The sequence below is a fragment of the Bufo gargarizans genome, chromosome 7 (assembly GCF_014858855.1).
Source record: "Bufo gargarizans isolate SCDJY-AF-19 chromosome 7, ASM1485885v1, whole genome shotgun sequence".
Taxonomy (NCBI): Eukaryota; Metazoa; Chordata; class Amphibia; order Anura; family Bufonidae; genus Bufo; species Bufo gargarizans.
The window spans coordinates 7,899,296-7,918,384 of record NC_058086.1 but is presented as its reverse complement, the minus strand read 5'-3'; the positions used below and the strand labels follow the sequence as shown (position 1 = coordinate 7,918,384).

At 44.1% G+C, this 19,089-nt stretch overlaps 1 protein-coding gene across 1 annotated transcript in view; it reads right to left on the bottom strand.

Annotated features, from left to right (window-relative positions):
* The window catches only part of CSNK1E (casein kinase 1 epsilon), a 51,517-nt gene that overhangs the window by 6,755 nt on the left and 25,673 nt on the right, over window positions 1-19,089 (bottom strand). Inside the window, exons 3-8 of the mRNA XM_044300936.1 lie at window positions 9,270-9,380; window positions 8,793-8,941; window positions 6,561-6,789; window positions 5,873-6,043; window positions 1,082-1,230; window positions 474-666 (exon numbers count right to left, since the gene is read on the bottom strand). Coding sequence (XP_044156871.1) covers window positions 474-666; window positions 1,082-1,230; window positions 5,873-6,043; window positions 6,561-6,789; window positions 8,793-8,941; window positions 9,270-9,380 — 1,002 coding nt within the window. The remainder of the gene's footprint in view (window positions 1-473; window positions 667-1,081; window positions 1,231-5,872; window positions 6,044-6,560; window positions 6,790-8,792; window positions 8,942-9,269; window positions 9,381-19,089) is intronic.

The window sequence follows — 19,089 nt, the reverse complement described above, 5'->3', positions numbered from 1 at the left end:
ATTTCCAGTAGGAAACAGCCTGCCGAATCCCTCTGTATTCCGGCATTGTGGAAGCCTAAACGTCGCTGTCCGGCACCATTAACTATAATGGGGACCAGCAGACATCCAGCCGCAAATATGCTGAGAATCGGCTGGAAGAAAACCAGCCTTACCCTTTATTCTAGTAATCAGTGGGGTCTTTGCATCCAGAATACACCGAACTTTTTTTTTTTTTTTTACTCTTGTGATCCTTAAAGCTTTGCATTTAAAAAAATAAATAAAAGTAACCTTTAGGTTAATAACTAGTCTTAAAGTATTTCTTTACACAGGTTCAGCCACTGATTAGGTCATAAACTGCTTTCACTAAGCAAAGCCACGCCTGGATACCTTCATAACAACAACACTGTAGGAACTGGTCAGTCTCTAGGAAAATGCCTCATTTTAGATAGATTCATCTATAATACCGAGCAGAAGTGTAACTGGCAAGTACTTACCACTCTGCTGAATCCTTGAGGCTGGTGTGGAGGCTACAGGGTCTCCACCATTCCTTAACCGATTAGGGGCTGCACCTGCAGGAGGGCCAGGAGGTAGTGCTCGAGTGGTTGATCCCCTAAGCTGTCCCATTCTCTCTTCTCGGTCATGCTCTCTTCTTTCCCTGTCCATATCTTCTGGATTCCGAGCTGCACCCTGCAAATCAAACAACTAGATCAGTTCTATGAATAACAAAGCAAATATTTATTTCTTAATGTACAACCTGTGAACCCGGCTAAGGTTGGACTGCAGGGCTAGAACACTACTCGTTAAAAACGGGTAAAAAGGTGCAAAAAATAAATAAATCTAAGCACATGTAGAATACTGTCCTGAGGAGCTAGATTATGTTATGTTATGTTATGTTATATTTCACACACAAGTTATAGGAGGTCCTAGAAAAATACCTTTCAGCCGAAATAAGGGTTAAAAAAGTAATGTAAATCAAATTCTAAAAACTGAATTTTTAGAATTTAAAAACTTACAGAAATAAGGATGTGTGTGTTTCTAGTCAGCAAAAAGAAAACTGAGGGGCCCTACGGTATCACGACCAATAGTTTTATTAAAAACTCACAAATTTGAGCATGTTCCAGTCGAACACGTAGTCATATGAAAAGCCTTGTCGATGGAAGAGGTTCCGGAAAAGCTGTCTCAGGTACGAATAGTCTGGTTTGTCATCAAATCGCAGGGAACGGCAGAAATTCAGATATGTGGAAAATTCAGCTAAAAGAGAAAAGTAGTCACATACATTACCCCAATATAACTGGACCTGGCCACTTTTCATTTTTGCTTTGTTTTTTCCCTCCCCGCCTTTTAAGAGCCATAACTTTTTTACTATTCCATTCATATACCAATACAAGGGCTTTTATTTTGTGAGACAGGTTGAATTTTTTTTTATTGGCACCATATTTTTGGATGTCTTGTATCTGTAAAAATCTTTTCTTATTCTGTGGGTCAATGAGTGCAATTATGGCCACAAACACATTTATACCGTTTTTATTTTGTTTTACAACTTTTTATAGTAGTATGGCAAAGCAAAAAAAAGAGTGTTTTTGCTTTGCCATATTCTGACATAACTTTTTTTATATTTCTATCTACAGAACTATGTGAGGTCATTTTTATATTTTTTTTCTGTAGCAAGCTATAGTTTTTATTGCAACCATGGGGTACATATGACTTTGATTACTCCCATTTTTCTTTTTTACCATGGGACGAGGTCAAAAAAGCCCCCAGACATTTAGATTTTTACCCATTACAGTGTTCTCCATGCAGGTTAAATACAATTTTTATAGTTCAGAAATGGCGATACCCATTATGTTTATTTTTTTTAATATATAAAATTGGAAGAAAAGAGGGAGTGGGACATTTTGAATGTTTAATTCTTTCGTTTTTTTTTTCAAGGGTTTGTCACCAAAATTAACCCTATTAAACTAGCTGACATTAGCGATGAGCTGAACCTAACTAGTCTATTCCTACTTTTATCTATGCCCCCGTTACTCCAGAAATATAACTTTTATAATATGCTAATTAGCCTCTAGGTGTAGGGGGGGGGGGCGTTGCCCTTGCTCGTAGAGGCTCCGTTCTCCCACCTCTGGCCACACCCTGCTACACTAGATTGACAGGGCCAGGCAGCGTTGGTCTCCTACTGCCGGCCCTGTAAAGGGTGTTCGCTGGCTGCCTCACTGCGCCAAAATACTGAACGGCACGAGACTTCCCCAGCGCACAGGGCCGGCAGTTGGAGGTGAATGCTGCCTGGCCCTGCCAATCTAATGTAGCAGGGTGTGGCCAGAGGTGGGAGAACGGAGCCTCTAGAACAGGGGCAATGCCCCCCCTGCACCTAGAGGCTAATTAGCATATTATAAAAGTTATATTTCTGGAGTAACGGGGGCATAGATAAAAGTAGGAATAGACTAGTTAGGTTCAGCTGACATTAGCACATCGCTAACGTCAGCTAGGTTAGGGTTAATTCTGGTGACAGAAACCCTTTAAAAAGGATCACTGAGCCTTCACAAAAGAGATATCAAAAAAGTTTAAAAATCATGGGGGTTTGATGCAGAGACCCCCATTGGTCACACAGGGTGCTCTCTGCAGCAGATGGGCTCAATCTTTTTTTTCGTCTCCTGCAGTGAGGAGAGAGAGTGCACGCTGTGATCACTTTTCTCTCCTCATTCTGGCGATCTGTGGGCTCTTAGACCCCACAATCAAAACCTTCGATATATCAAAAGTTTTGTGAAAGCTCAGTGACCCTTTAAATATTTTTAGACCCCCCTAGGGGACTTAAACATGCAATTGTTCGATCACCAGTAGACTGCAATTGTTATGTCCTCAGGTTATGTAGTCTCTGGAATTAATAATTAATTAAAATCATTGTAGGACTTTTCAAATGATGCTTTAAAATAGTGCCCAAAACACAATATTCATGCTTTGCTTTACTGTGGTGTGTGCTGTTAGAATAAAGGAGTTGCCTTTGATCGGTTCACAATGCCACTTGAGTCAGTTCATGCTCAGAGATAAGGGAATCAGTGCTCAGTATGTAAACTGTCACCATCAACACAGGGTACGCCGAGCACAGTGCCCGTATCTCTGAGCATGGAAATGACTCAAGGGGCCCAGTAAAAGGATCAAAGGGAACTCTATTCTAACAGCACACAACATATTAACATCAACTGTGGATATTATGCTTCGGCAACAAAGTTCTGCATGGATTTAATCATTTCCATAATTGTGAGCAGCCTGCCTCATTGTATATGCATTTTCAGCCTGGCAGATCTTGATACTTGTTTTTATTTATTTTTTTATGCCTATCTTGCATAATTCTACCTGATTATTGTAGCATTTTATAATTTTAAATTGTTATACCCATTTATGCGTCACCAGGCAATTGCTAGAACAGTATTCTATATTATAGTATTATATATCGTATTAATGTATTTTTGTATAATACATTTAGAAAAAATATAAACATTTTTAATCCTTTTGATTAAAGGGGATTTCTGGGACTTGGACACCGATGGATAACCTTAGGATAAATCACAAATATCAGACCAGTTGTGGTGCGACACACAGTACCTCACTCATCAGCTATTGCAGCTAGTGCTAGAAACTACACAGTGGACAGAAGGCTGTATAAATTCCTTGAACCTCACACAAAAACCATTAAAGGGTTTTCCAGGTGTTTAATACTGATGACCAATCCACAGGGTAGGTCATCAATAGCTGATCAGTGGGGGTCCGACTCTTAACACCCCGGCAATCAGCTCTTTGAAGAGAAGGCCGGTGACGTCACGTTCATCAGTCACGTGACCTAGGCGCAGCTCGGTCCCAATCAAGTGAATGGAGCTCAGCTGCAGAACCAAGCACAGCTGCTATCAAACGGATGATAGATCGGAGACTTGAACGCTGCGGACTCTTCAAAACAGCTGATCACTGGAGTGCCGGATCTCCACCTACCACACAGCGCATCAATATTTAACACCCCTTTTAAAAAAAAAAAAAAAAAAAAAAAAAAAAAAAAATTTACTTCCACCATATTTCTGTGCACACTGTAATCATCGAAGGCGCCAGAAGAGGGTGTTCAGTGCTGAAGAGCAGCACTCCTATCCACTGTTAACCCTTCATAAGAACTCAATGGATGCTGACTAAGGAGATTGTTAGGATTTATAAAATGTGACTAAGTGTTATATTTACAACTACACCAGTTGAAATATGTTCAAATCAAGTAATGCCTCATTCACAAGTCAGTGTTCGGTCAGTGATTTCCATCAGCGATTTTGAGCCAAAACCAGGTGCGACCCTAAACACAGAACAGGAGCAGATCTTTCCCTTATACCTTATGTCTGTGGAGGATCCAATCCTGGTTTTAGCTCACAATCACAGATGGAAATCACCGAGGTGTGAATAAGGCCTCATGCACACAACCGTTGTTTCATTCCGTGTCAGTTGTTCCGTTTTTCGTGATTTTCTGCGAACCCATTGACCTTCAATGGGTCAGTTGAAAACTTGGCTAATGCACCGTTTGTCATCCGCGTCCGTGATTCGTGGTTTCAGTCCGTCAAAAAAATATAACCTGTCCTATTTTTTTCACGGAAAACGGTTCATGGACCCATTCAAGTCAACGGGTCCGTGAAAAAACGCGGAGGCACACAAGATTGATATCCGCATCAGTTTTTTTCCTATCATTTGCATGGCAAACTTGACTTAGACTTTTATTTTTTTACTTCCCTTCATGTCTGGTGATCCTCCAAAAATAAAGGAAGACACACGGAAACAAAAACGGAAACGGATCACAGAACAATGGAACCCCATTTTGCGGAACGGAACACAACAACGGTCGTGTGCATGAGGCCTAAGGCTTAAAAGGGAACCTGTCATCAACTTTATTCTGCTGTTAGTATGGGCAGCATAAAGTAGAGACAGGTGAGATGATTTCAGCGGTCTGTCGTTTATAAGTGGATGCCGAGAACCAACATCAAAATCATTGCTGACTGGGCCTGGTCATTCGCGAGTTCCTGCTCTCCCGCCCACCTGCTGATGACTGACAGGCTTCTACTTAGGCTGCGTTCACACGGGCGAGATTTCCGCGCAGGTGCAATGCAGTAGGTGAACGTATTGCACCCGCACTGAATCCTGACCCATTCATTTCAATGGGGCTGTGTACATGAGCGTTTTTTTTCACGCATCACTTCTGCAATGCTTTAAAATCGCAGCATGTTCTATATTCTGCGTTTTTCACGCAGCCCTGGCTCCATAGAAGTGAATGGGGCTGCGTTAATAACGCATTGCATCTGCAAGCAAGTGCGGGTGCGATGCGTTTTTCACTGATGGTTGCTAGATGTTGTTTGTAAACCTTCAGTTTTTTATCACGCGCGTGAAAAATGCACCAAAACGCATTGCACCCGCACGGAAAAAACTGAACAACTAAACGCAATCGCAGACAAAACTGACTGAACTTGCTTGCAAAATGGTGCGAGTTTAACTGAACGCACCCTGAACGCATCCGGACCTAATCTGTCACGCTCGTGTGAACTCAGCCTTAGTTTTCTCCCTTTCTCTCTAGGAGAGAACTGCCAATCATCAGCAGATGGGGGGAGAGCAGGAGATTAGGAATACCCAGGACTCTTAAGTAGATTTGACTCTGCAATGATTATGATGCTGGTTCTCAGCAACCACTTTTAGCTCATGAGTGACACAGTGCTGACATCAGCATTTCTGTCACTATTTTATGCTGCCCTCAGTGAGGTTAGCATAAAGCTGATGAGAGGTTCCATTTAAGTGACTGCCCAGAAATCTTACCAACATTACATAAGTTTTTGGAGGGGGAGGGGGGTGTACATAATAATTGAGATCATCAATATGAAACACTTACAGGGGTAGCCTTTGCAGAGGACCTCAATAGGGGTGGACATTTTCTTCTCACTGATACGTTCATATTTCTGCCGTTTGGTTGCAGCTTTCAATCCTTGCCAGGGCAGCGACCCGAGGTTAAAGTACATAAGAACATATCCCAAACTCTCCAGATCATCCCGGCGACTTTGTTCTACATGGAAGAAGTGCGGCAAATAAGAAGGCTTTTCCATTTCTGAACATTGTATTAAAACAAATAGCAACACATACACTATGAAGTCAATGGGCCCACATTGTAATGCGGCATGCACACACCCACTATCCCGGTTTTGCAGATCCGCGGGCCATGGACATGGGAATAACCTGACCGACCAAGCTGGGGTGGCCGGAGTTATGGAAACATCTAAGCTGGTAGGGCACCGCTGTTACCTTAACTCTATTAGGATTGAATGGGGACTTGCTGTGCCTATGCATAGCTCTCACTCATGGCTATAGGAGTTCCAAAAACAGTGAAGTGCCGCCTGCTCCGCCATGACAGTAACTCAGCCTACCTCTAGCTGGCGCTTACTCTGGTTTACAATCTCTGCCTCGAAAGGCTGGGAAGGGAATACATTCTTCAATGGTGGGCTAGAGAGGGCATTCATCCAGGAGATGCGTTTTGAGAACATGTGACAGGTATTTATTTCTACTCTATTTTTACCATCACTTACCTATGCCCAGATGAGTATTTATAGAGGCATATCTAGCAGTTCCAGTCAGGTTCTTGTTTTCTCGGTAGGGTATGTGTTGATGCGTCCGAGCATCCCGATATTTCTTGGCTAGGCCAAAATCAATTATATACACCAAGTTCCCCTTCTTTCCAAGTCCCATCAAAAAGTTGTCTGGTTTAACATCCCGATGAATAAAGTTCTTGGAGTGAATGTACTCAATGCGACTTATCTGTAATAGATCACAAAGTAGTCATACGTTTAATGATGCAAGAACTATATAAGCATCTAAATACGACATATATACTACAGCTTTATAATTAAAGGGAACCGGTCATGTTGAACATGCAGTCTGCCAGCAGTACATTACCACAGAGCCGATTAATATATAAGTTTGTGGGAAAACGTTCAGCAGAAAGCCCCCATTACACAATCCACTTTTTGGAGCACTAAATCGGTAACAAACGTTCATAGGAATGCTTATGCCCAATACTTGGCCTGCATAATTGTGCCTCTAACCAGCCAACAAAACATGAAATGCTTGCTTATGAGCTGACTGCATCTTTCATTCAGAATGCAAGATGCCCAGTTACAGGCAGCACATCTCCTGTGTAATCAGTGTGAGCAATACAACTGAATGAGGGAGAAATGACCGTGGTAGTAATTGTTCCAGCCCGCGTACAGTCCAATGCAAACTAACACCAAATCAATGAGTTCATCTATCGATTGTCATCCTACCCAAAGTTCAGTAGTATAACACCATAACTTGTACCTTTAACAGACTGAAATCCCTGATCTTTCTATGCTTATTCACCAAGTTGGACCACCCATTGGACTCCTGACAGCTACAGGACTCCTAAATCGAGCTTTGGATCAAAAATCCGAGGTCGATTTATAAAATAAATAAATAATGAAAGTGTTTGTACAGTAATGCCATTTCTGTACAGCATTAAAATGTATGTGCTCCGTGTAGGAAAACGTAGTCTCGGCCAAAGTTGATCGAGACTTCAGTATTCCTATTTTAAAGTGTTTTTTTTTTTTTTTTTTTTTTTAAATACGCAGATAGGAATACCGTACTAATTTCACCGAAATGTTCGGCCGAGAAAGTTTTCCTACACTGAGCACATACATTGTAATGACGTACACGGAAACAGTTACAAATTAAGTTTTTTAACGAATCGACTTCAGATCTAAGATCCAATGCTCAATTCGCTTAACCCTGCTCCTAAACATACATTAAGCAGAAAATATCAGTTTACAAAGTATATCGTTTTGTAGATAAAAGATTTAGTATATCAATCTGCTCAGATGAAACCGCTTACTAATGAGCAACAAGCCATATCTGGAGGGATGGTAAAACAACATTCACTCAACCGTTCCAGCACAGTGGCTCTAGCTGGCCAGAATTTAGGATGTTCATTCCCATTCATATTACTGCAGCAGCCAATCAGTGGCCTCAGCAGTCACATGTGCAGGAACGGCACATCACTGCAGAGCCTCAGTGTTCACGTGAGCCTTTCATTTAGACACCAATGTTTTATGTGCTATCCATACTGCACCCGCATAACACACAGACTCATTAAGTTAAATGGTGCAATTCTCAAGTCTATTTTCCATATGGATCATTGGTCCGTGCAGGGAAACCCTCAGCATGCACCATTACTATCTATTTTCTGTCCAAGACGAATTGGTCCAGTAAAAAATAAAATAAAAAAATTGATGCACACGGAGTCCACAATGTGCGTCCACATATGTTCCCAGTAATCATAACTCCCATCTGAGCCCAGCCTTGGGACTAGATGTTCTCAAAGTACTGGGGGGGAAGGTCACTACTTTAGTGTATTCAAAGGCCATTGGGACAGGGGAAAAAAAAAAAGTGAAGCCAAAAACATTCATTACTACAATATTCACCTACCATCCACACCTCTACTCAAGTTAAAGAGGAGCGCTCCAAATATCAACCATGTATTGCATCTCCACAACATACAGTGGTGGGTTTAGAGAAAGAGCAAAGACCAATGGGGCTGAACTGCTCTCATCGCAGGCTTTAAACCCATTGACTCACTACAGTTAGCAATAGGAATCAAATATAATTTGCCTGTGAACACTGGCTTTTCTATCTGAACCAGCAGGACCAAAAAACCTTACTAAACAAAATGTTTATTTCACAAGAATAAAAAGTCAGTGTAAAACATGAAGCATTTGCATTCATCCATCATGGTGGCTCATACCTACCATCTGATCTGCCAGGAGCAGCACGGTCTTCAGGCTGAACTTGCGAGAACAAAAATTGAACAGGTCTTCCAAGCTAGGGCCAAGTAGTTCCATCACCATCACATTGTAGTCTCCCTCTGCTCCACACCACTTGATGGAAGGAATCCCCACTGTCAGACAAGACGTTAATGTAAAGAGACACAAAAGCAGATTGCCATCAGCCGCTGAGCTCCTAATGTCATGACGCAGATATGAGCACTGGTAGTTTTATATCGCTACTGCCAGTGGACCGTAGTACACTGGGATAATGAGTTACCAAATCAAATCAAGATGAGAATTTGTACGTAGAAGATAATAAAGCCAAAAGTAGGATGCAATGACAACCAGTTTTAGGGTGTTTTATAACTTTACCCCATAACTATTTAAAAAAATAAAAAAATTAAAAATGTCTGCCTTCAATTTTTAATATCAGAGGCAGGGTATGCCAACAGGTCTTACCTCCCCCTTGCATCATCTTGTAAAATTTACTCTCAATATGCAACTGAGGATGCTTTGTCTTCACACATTCCAGCTTAATGGCGACCTCCTCGCCGGTGGCAATATTTGCACCTGTGGAAACACGAGAAACAAACAAATGTCTCCTGTTGTGTAAAGCACATAAAACAAGTCGGCACAAATCTCTGACAAGGACACAAATTACTCAGTAACCATTTCTCATGCAAATCGGCTTTTACTTTCACACGGAATCCATTCATATGTACACCGAAGACAAATCTATATTTTTATGGTTGAATATTAAGGAGCACATTCTCCATTCCTCTTCCTTGTCACGTGTGGAGGGTCATAGAATTTGGGGCAAATTTGATTTATATTAAAAGGAATCTTTGGTAAAAGTAAAAAAAATAGTGCATTAGGCCTCATGCAACTTGAATGGTTCCATGATCTGTCCGCACCCAAAAAAAGTAACGTATGCACTATTTTTTTGTGCTGCGGAGGCACGGACAGAAACCCAATGGAAGCACTCAGTGGTGCTTCCATGGGGATCTGTGCCTCCATTCCACACAGGACCTTCTGGATATGGGGTGCACACGGCTGGCGCCCGCAATTTGCAGGGCCGTAATACAGGCATCGCCGTGTGCATGAGGCTTAAGGCTACATGCACACAAACGTATTTTGTTTCAGTGTCCGTTCCGTTTTTTTTGCGGATAGGATGCAGACCCATTAAATTCAATGGGTCTGCAAAAAATGCGGACAGCACACCGTGTGCTGTCCACATCAGTATGTCCTTTCCGTAGCCCCACAAAAAAAAAAAAAAAATAGATGACATAACGGACATAATCTGTTTTTTTTTTACGGATTCGCAATTTGCGGACTGCAAAATACTTAGTCGTGTGCATGTAGCAGAGAGAGAAATACTTACTTTAGTCACTGCTCTTCACTCTGGCAAAGACCCGAATCATCTTGCAAAGACGACTAATATGGTACATGAAACAGAGTCGCATCCCTCAGTCATATGTCCTTTGTGCGGCTCAGCCCCAGCAATACCAAGCATTTCCACTACACAAAGTAAGGCGTTGTGCTTGGTATTGCATGAAGAGACTCCCTTAAAACAGCTGATCAGATAGGTCATCAATATTTAATTCCCGGGCAGCCCCTTTAAAAAGGAGGATCTTTTGAGGCCATAATAAACATTGACTTGTGGAAGGTCCTTGTGGAGACCTGGCCCATCAGTAGGGCTGGTGGAAGGATGTTTCTCAATTCCCAGACATCAGCTTTATTCTAATACGTTAACAGCATACTGCCCCCTATCCCATAATAATGGGATGACATGTTTCAATGCTGAAGCTGATTAATGCAAATATTTTAGAAAGATAGGATTTACTGTAGCTCAATGTCCTCAGATTGCATTGCAGTACAGATGGAAAGCAAAGCCTTTAATACACTCAATTTCCATTTTAGACTCCACAGCTTTCGTCATGCTTACCCCGAGTAAACCACAAAGCAATCAGGAACAATCTTCAGGAATCTCCAACTGAGCAGACCCATTCAATATGCCATTGTGAAGCCAAATATACATAGAGGCCTCCATAAACGAGTAGAGATGTTCCTTCAAAAAAAAAGAGACCTCCAATGAGGTCGCCCTAAAGCACCTGTACACCTTTCAGACAAAGGATAATTACCACTCAGTCCAGGTGCAAACCAAAGATCAAAAGGAGGGATTCTTAACTAGATATCAATGTAGACACACCAACGAAAACAAACCCTTCAGTCGGCTTCTTGTGTACTCAATTTTACCACCACCTGCCCTGAAAGGTATCCTGCAGCCCCTCTACTGAGCGCTCAACTCCCACACGCAGAACTCAATGCATCTGCAGATGATCACTGGGGATAAGCACACAATCTCCTGTAAAGATCAATTAGGGATCTCTGTAGATGGCAAAAACATTACATAAAAATGTTTATTTGCACTGGCATATCTGAGGTCTGAAGGATCAGGCAAGAGGCTTAGGCTTCGTTCACATCACCATTCAGCCTATCCGTTCCCCTGCCCCGTTTAGGGGCAGAAAAACTAAGGACGGATTCAACACATAACTGAGCCGAATGGAGTACACAGGCCCTATAGACTATAAAGGGGTTCGTTGGGTTTCCGCTCAGAAGATTTTTGAAGCTGAGACAAAAGTGCTGAATGCACATCTTCTTCTGAGTGGAAACCTAACGGACTCCATCATAGTGTATGGGGCCTGTGGGCTCAGGCGAACGGAAAGGCTGAACGAAGCCTAACCTTCTTCCTGACCATGTCTTGATAGAATTAAAAAAAAAAATTTAAACATCGACCTCAAATGTGGATCATATGGATCTGAATATGGTTGTTGATGCAATGTAATGGAGTTTGAGATATGGTTGCCTGAAATGTAACAATCCGGTTCAGAATCGCACAGCATATTACAGTACAAAATGCAGCACTGTATGCTCAAAGCCTGAAATGTGCATTCATGTCTCTACCACTAAAATAGTCAAGGAAACAAGGTTTAAAATGTAAGCAGATCAACCAACATTCTTCTTCCTGCAATCTGAATCCCATATTCTATATCAGAAAGAAATCAGATACCTATACAAAATAGAAAACCGTCCGCACCTATATCTGCCAAGTTACATGTGGGCAGACATGGGTCGCACTACGTTTTTTCCAGAAGAGTAAAAATACTCCTCTGACCATTTTTGAGGAGTACGAAAGCTGCAGTAATACAAATACCTAATACGCAGGCCTGCGCGTGCTCACATCTACGTTGGAGGCTGCGTTTGGAGCCTCTGATGCAGATTCTGTCAAAAGACCAGACAAAAAAACCTTGTATGCAGCACTTTTTTGTCTGGTAAAAAGACAGGCTCGTGAACGGAAACTGAACGGATCCCATCATAGTCGGCAGAGTATACTTTTTTTTTTTTTTTTTTTTACAATGGAACTCCATGGTGACGAATGCTACAGTATGGCATCTGTCTGAGGTGTCCGTTAATGTATACGTTTTTTGTGTAGGTTGAATGTATGATAAAAACCCAACCTTACATGCCCGATCCATCACGTCTGTTATTTTTGTTGCTCTGCTCATCTAACGGAGCAGAACAGAAATAAATTGTGGTGGTGTGAACGTGGCCTTAGAGGTGGGTATTTATGCAGGGGACCATTACCAAGTACCATCAGGCAATTATAGCCAAGTGATAAAGTCTGGTCCAATATAGCGGAATTAACCCTATACTTTATCAGTTGGCTATAATAGTCTGCCTACCTTCATTACACAGTGCACAACATACACTACACGCATCAGTGTGTAATGTATACATGTGTGTGATGTATGTAGGGCAGTGTGATGTATACATGCGCCGTTACCTTGATGTCCAGGGCTGTTTGCCACCTCTGAGGAGTCCTCTTCAGCTCCTCAGCCGCCATGTTACCCAGAGTCCTTGTGCAGGGAGCCAGACCCTCCTCCTTCAAGCTCCCGCCGGTTTCCCCTGCTGCAGTGCACTGTATCGCTCTGGTGCCCACCCAAACCATCCAATAGTAAATCTTCTTACTGTATGGGAGCTTTGCTATTGGTCATTTCAAGCCATTCCCTGTGCTGCTGAATGTAGGGGAAAAGTCCAAGGCGTATTGGTACCCCTTAGGCCTCTTTCACACAGGCATCATGTTTTTGGGCCGGATAAGATGCGGGTGCGTCTAGGGTTGGGCGATATACCGGTATCACGATATACCGCGGTATTAAAAAAAACGTCGATATGGCCGTTTCCTAAATACCGCTGTATTTTGTGACGTCATCAAAGAGGTCAGCTCACATTGTGCGCTGACCTCTTCTAAACGTGCGTCCGCCCGCTTCTAACAACTCGCCTTCAGGAACTGACTGATCACTTACAGCCCGCCCCTGCACCTTGCTCTTCCTCTCGCTCCTGGCCTGCCTCCTTCTTGCTCCGCCTCCCTTAGTCAAGTCTCCACCCACCATCTGACATCATCACCGTCGTCACCCACCAGTGCCGGGCGCTGTGCGAGTACTGTCTCTGGAGAGACTTTTCCTGCGGCTGCCTCACTAGTGCGTTCTGTCTGATGACAAAGTTATAAACTTACTTCCCGCAGCGGCCGCCCCGGCTCTCCCGCCTCCTCGCTCCCATAACACCTTATTATAACGCCTCCTTGTGGGCCCCCCCCATACAGTGCAACGCCTCCTTGTGGGCCCCCCCCCCCCCATACAGTGCAACGCCTCCTTGTGGGCCCCCCCCCCCATACAGTGCAACGCCTCCTTGTGGGCCCCCCCCCCACACAGTGCAACGCCTCCTTGTGGGCCCCCCCCACACAGTGCAACGTCTCCTTGTGGGCCCCCCCCCACACAGTGCAACGTCTCCTTGTGGGCCCCCCCCACACAGTATAACGTCTCCTTGTGGCCCCCCCCCCACAGTATAACGTCTCCTTGTGGCCCCCCCCCCACAGTATAACGTCTCCTTGTGGCCCCCCATACAGTATAACGTCTCCTTGTGGCCCCCCATACAGTATAACGTCTCCTTGTGGCCCCCCATACAGTATAACGTCTCCTTGTGGCCCCCCATACAGTATAACGTCTCCTTGTGGCCCCCCATACAGTATAACGTCTCCTTGTGGCCCCCCATACAGTATAACGTCTCCTTGTGGCCCCCCATACAGTATAACGTCTCCTTGTGGCCCCCCATACAGTATAACGTCTCCTTGTGGCCCCCCATACAGTATAACGTCTCCTTGTGGCCCCCCATACAGTATAACGTCTCCTTGTGGCCCCCCATACAGTATAACGTCTCCTTGTGGCCCCCCATACAGTATAACGTCTCCTTGTGGCCCCCCATACAGTATAACGTCTCCTTGTGGCCCCCCATACAGTATAACGTCTCCTTGTGGCCCCCCATACAGTATAACGTCTCCTTGTGGCCCCCCATACAGTATAACGTCTCCTTGTGGCCCCCCATACAGTATAACGTCTCCTTGTGGCCCCCCATACAGTATAACGTCTCCTTGTGGCCCCCCATACAGTATAACGTCTCCTTGTGGCCCCCCATACAGTATAACGTCTCCTTGTGGCCCCCCATACAGTATAACGTCTCCTTGTGGCCCCCCATACAGTATAACGTCTCCTTGTGGCCCCCCATACAGTATAACGTCTCCTTGTGGCCCCCCATACAGTATAACGTCTCCTTGTGGCCCCCCATACAGTAAAACGTCTCCTTGTGTTGTTTTTTCTTTTAAACGGGTATTTATCGCGATATATATCGTTATCGCGATAAAAAAATTTATATCGTTATCGTCTGAATATTTTTGATATCGTCCAACCCTAGGTGCGTCACGGGAAAATGCAAGATTTTTCCGCGCAAGTGCAAAACATTGTAATGCATTTTGCACACGCTTGAGAAAAATCAGCATGTTTGGTGTTATGTAGATTGTATTATTTTCCCTTATAACATGGTTATAAGGGAAAATAATAGCATTCTTAATACAGAATGCATAGTACAATAGCGCCCCCTCCGCTGTGTGAGTGACAGGGCCAGGGAACGGGATCCTTCTCTGCTGGCCCTGTTTGAATTCAAAATATCGCGCCTGCGCCGTACCTGTCTTTAATCAGCGCAGGCGGACTGAGAGGCTGGTGTAGATGTGACGTTATCGGCGCAGGCGCATTGAGGATGGAGCGGCCGCCTCTCAGTGCGCCTGCGCCGATTAAAGACAGGTATGGCGCAGGCGCGATATTTTGAATTCAAACAGGGCCAGCAGAGAAAGATCCCGTTCCCTGGCCCTGTCACTCACACAGCGGAGGGGGCGTCATGAGAGGAGGATGCGGCTGCTACCAGCAAGTAGCCGCCCTACTTGCTGGTAGCAAGGTAATTTACATATTATAAAAATTGCTTTTTAACAAAATCTACTGAACAAAAATTAATATTTAGCTGATGTACAGGGAGCTTGCAGTGTAGGGATTATTATTAACCCCCAAAAAAAAAAACGGTTTAGTGGGCTGACAGAAGCCCTTTAAGTATTTTCATTTTCTTAATTCCCAGAGAACCCCTTTAAGGTGCATTTACACGTGCCGAGGTGCAGTAGCGTTCTAAGCGTACTTTCCCGACAGTCGGCTGCTCAGAGGAGACCGATCACTTCCACAGTATGGGGACGAGGGATCGCCTTGCCCTCATACAGCGCCGCTGTTTCTGGGCAGCAGATGCTGTTTAGGCAGTACGATCTGCTGCCCAGAAACAATTTAGGTGCACGAACGACAGGATCACCAGATGAACGAGAGTTTTACTCATTCATTGTGTGATCGGCAGCACATTTACACAGGCAGATTGTTGGGAACGAGCATTCACAGGAACTATAAATCACTGATAATCTGCCTTAAAGAGGACATTTCATGGGATTGTAGGTTACAAACTGGTATGTTTACCAGATAGGGCAGCCCCTACAGATGCAAGACCTTTTTTTGTTCTGTTATTTTCTGTTCCGCCATTGTGTCCCCCGCTGTTTTTGACGCCCGATATGTTAATTTAGATCATCAGTAGAGGGAGGTGGAGACATTCTGTTTTCTCAATGGGCATTTCCTTCTCCCTGGCTGTGACTCTCTGCTGCGATTAGACGGCGTCACAGCCAGGGAGAAGGAGACTCCCATTGAGGAAACCAAATGTCTCCTCCTCCCTGTACTGATGGTCTAAATTAACATATTAGGCGCCAAAAACAGCAAAGGACAAAATGGCAAAACGGAGGGGTATTTTAGAAAAAAATAAAATTAAGTGCTTGCATCTGTAGGAGCCACCCTATCTGGTAAGCATACCAGTTTGTAACACATAATCCCATAAAAGGTCCTCTTTAATAGACAGTTTCTGGCAGTGGCTTTTTTGGTGCAGGAAATTTCTTTTGCAAAACCAGCTTTAACTGTATAGATAAACTGACGATATGGAAAATCTATGCTCAAAAGACACATTTATATGCAAGACACTTTTTGTATTTTTTAGCACTTCTGAGACCGCCTGTCTTTCATTCACTCCAGTCTTCTCTGCCAATGACTAGAAAATTCCTGTTCACACAAAGGGATTTCAGACCAACAAGCTGTAATCTTTAGGCCGAGTTCACATATACTGGTAGGAGGACACCGTTTAATGTCCCGATATTCTTCTGGAGCATAAAACTGATACGAGTCCCTCCCAGGTGACATTCTGTCACTCCACTGACATTTTAGCCATTAAGCAAGCACACAGTCATACGACAGGCCGCTCTGAGTCACTGGACTATAACCATAAACCACCTGCTAATGGTATGGTTAACATAGCTGGGGATGAATCAGAACAGTGCAAATTAAGAGATAACTGCGCTAGGTAAGCAAGGCCACTGAGCTAACAGCACACTCTTATATAACTAATGCGGATTACAGGGACATTTTATCAGGTTGTCGTCATCACCAAAAGGTGGTATGATCCAGATACAAATTTATAACCAATGGGCCCCAAATAAGGCACATCTATAACAGAAAAAGCAGAAGTCCCTATGGTTGGATCTTCAGGAACCCTTCCGGGGATCCTGCTTTGCATGTCTAATCAGAGATAAACCAGAAGCTCTGGGCCGAGCCCAGCAGATGGGGGTAGACATAGCAGAGGATGGGGGCAGGGAGCTGCTCTCCTCCACACACACTCCGTGTACACAGACCTAGTCTAGTCAGGTCTCTTACGGTCCATGAACAGCACAATTTCTTAACCCATTGCTCAGCACAAGCCGCCCACATTCTACAGCCAAGATGGCAGTCTGAGCAGCTGCAGAGCCCCCAGCAAGCACCCCTTACGCTGCAGCTGTCTCCCCCTTTCCACTCCCTCTAAATGGCAAGAAACATCCTGTTTTCCCTTTGCAGCAGCGCAGGCAAATCAGCCACTGAACAGATCACAAGCTCTGGGGAATACTCGGGATATCCTTCCTCGTACACAGCCAGGCTATGCATGAGTGAAAGCAGTTACATGTACTGTGTTCAGACAGCTCTGTCCATGAAGTATTTGTCAGGGTGCACCTTCAGAGGTGCTCTCCAGCTCAACTGGACATTGGGGACATGGAGAAGCGTAACTGCACGAAGTCCAGACAGTCTTGCATGGGTCCTATGGTAGAAAATAATAGGATCTGTGCATGATAGTCCCCAGGCATCATAGACTTGCCTCAGCAATTGTACCTGTCCACACCTGATGTCAAATCCAGCAGCAGCGTATCCCTGGAAGTACACGTTAAGCTGTCCATGTGCATTAGGGTCAGCCAGTCTCATAAAAGGGGAATATCACGCATGTCCCCGACCAAGATCAGACATGTTAGACTACAACATGCCATCCCTTGTACTAGGGAATACCATCAGCTCGTCTGCCCCTCTCCTACAGAGTTAAAATGCAAACTCAAGCCAATTTTTTTTTCTCATTACAGGGCCGTCCGTTGTCAAAGCCCGATGAACAAGCAAACTGTCTTTTAACGGGTTTAAAAAAAATTATCGTTTGCCGGCGGCAGATTGTGCCGTGTAATCAGCGCTCTGCTGCCGGCAAACAATGATTCAGTAACTGAGGAGATCGCTGCATGTGATAGTAGTGGTCTTCTCCTCTAGCAAGCAGAAGATTGCCAGGAAGGAACACTTCCCTCCCAATAATCGCCTGCAGGATCTGTAGGTGTAATAAGGACCTTAGCCTTCACATTTGTGCCTGAATACAGTAAATCCTACATTGGCTCATTTATGAAAAGCGTTTTCCTGCTCCAGATGTGAGCCAGCCCTGTGGTCCAAATACAAGAATGTGACACAGAACCATGATGCCGAAGTGTGAATGAAGCCTTGAGCCAGCCATCTCCCCCAAATGTTTGTCGGTGTACTGCTTTACTGAACAGTATCACAGTCATAAACAGAAATAAAATATGGGGGCGCAGGTTGTTGGGGAAAATATTTCTGACTGACAAGATGAACGGACCCAAAACAGATACAGATCAAGCAGAAGAGCTTCATAGGAGTCCAGATACCAACCATAGTGTGAACAAAGGGCAAATCCCTGCACTTCTTTAGTCTAGGTTCTACAAACATCTTAACGTGGACGAGACTATTTACAGAGCATAGACCCTAAGGGTTAATTAAACTATCAAAAAGGCCCAGTCTGGGAGGCACAGGAAGTCCTTATCTATTAACAGCATTTCTAAGAACCTAACAAACTGTTTGTACTCAGCCAGGCTGGGAACACAGTAGGAAAGGATGAGCCAAGCACCTGATTATGTCAGGTCTGAGCCGTCTTTACATTACTTGTCCCCGTTCAGCAGCCAATACTTTAAGTCCAATGTCTGCACATAGAGTAATCCCAAGGGACTCCCGTAACCCTCATGACTGTCTTGAGGAGGTGAGGGCAGAACAGAGACTGTTTCCAGACACAGAAAACCTCCAGTACCCAGGAATGGAGGCCAGTCAGCAGATGTTCCCCCTGAACACCCAGAAATAGAAACTCTGATCCTGGTTGTCTGAGCCAGAATAACATCCGTGCATGTAATACAGGTCACCATGCTGCAACTGGCCACAGATATGGGAAAACCTAATGCCACTCATTTACCATTAAAGTTGTGATATTTACCCATCATCTCTTAAATTGGTTTTCCGAGATTTTCACAATAATAGCCCATCCGCAGGACAGGTCACCAATAGGCTTCAGCGAATCGACCTTTGGATCATAGCTCTGAAGTTGATTCTTTTGAATACTTCAATGTTAATGCCGTATCTGTACAGCATTAAAATGTATTGGCTTCGTGGAGCCAAAGTTAATTTCGCCCGAAGTTGCG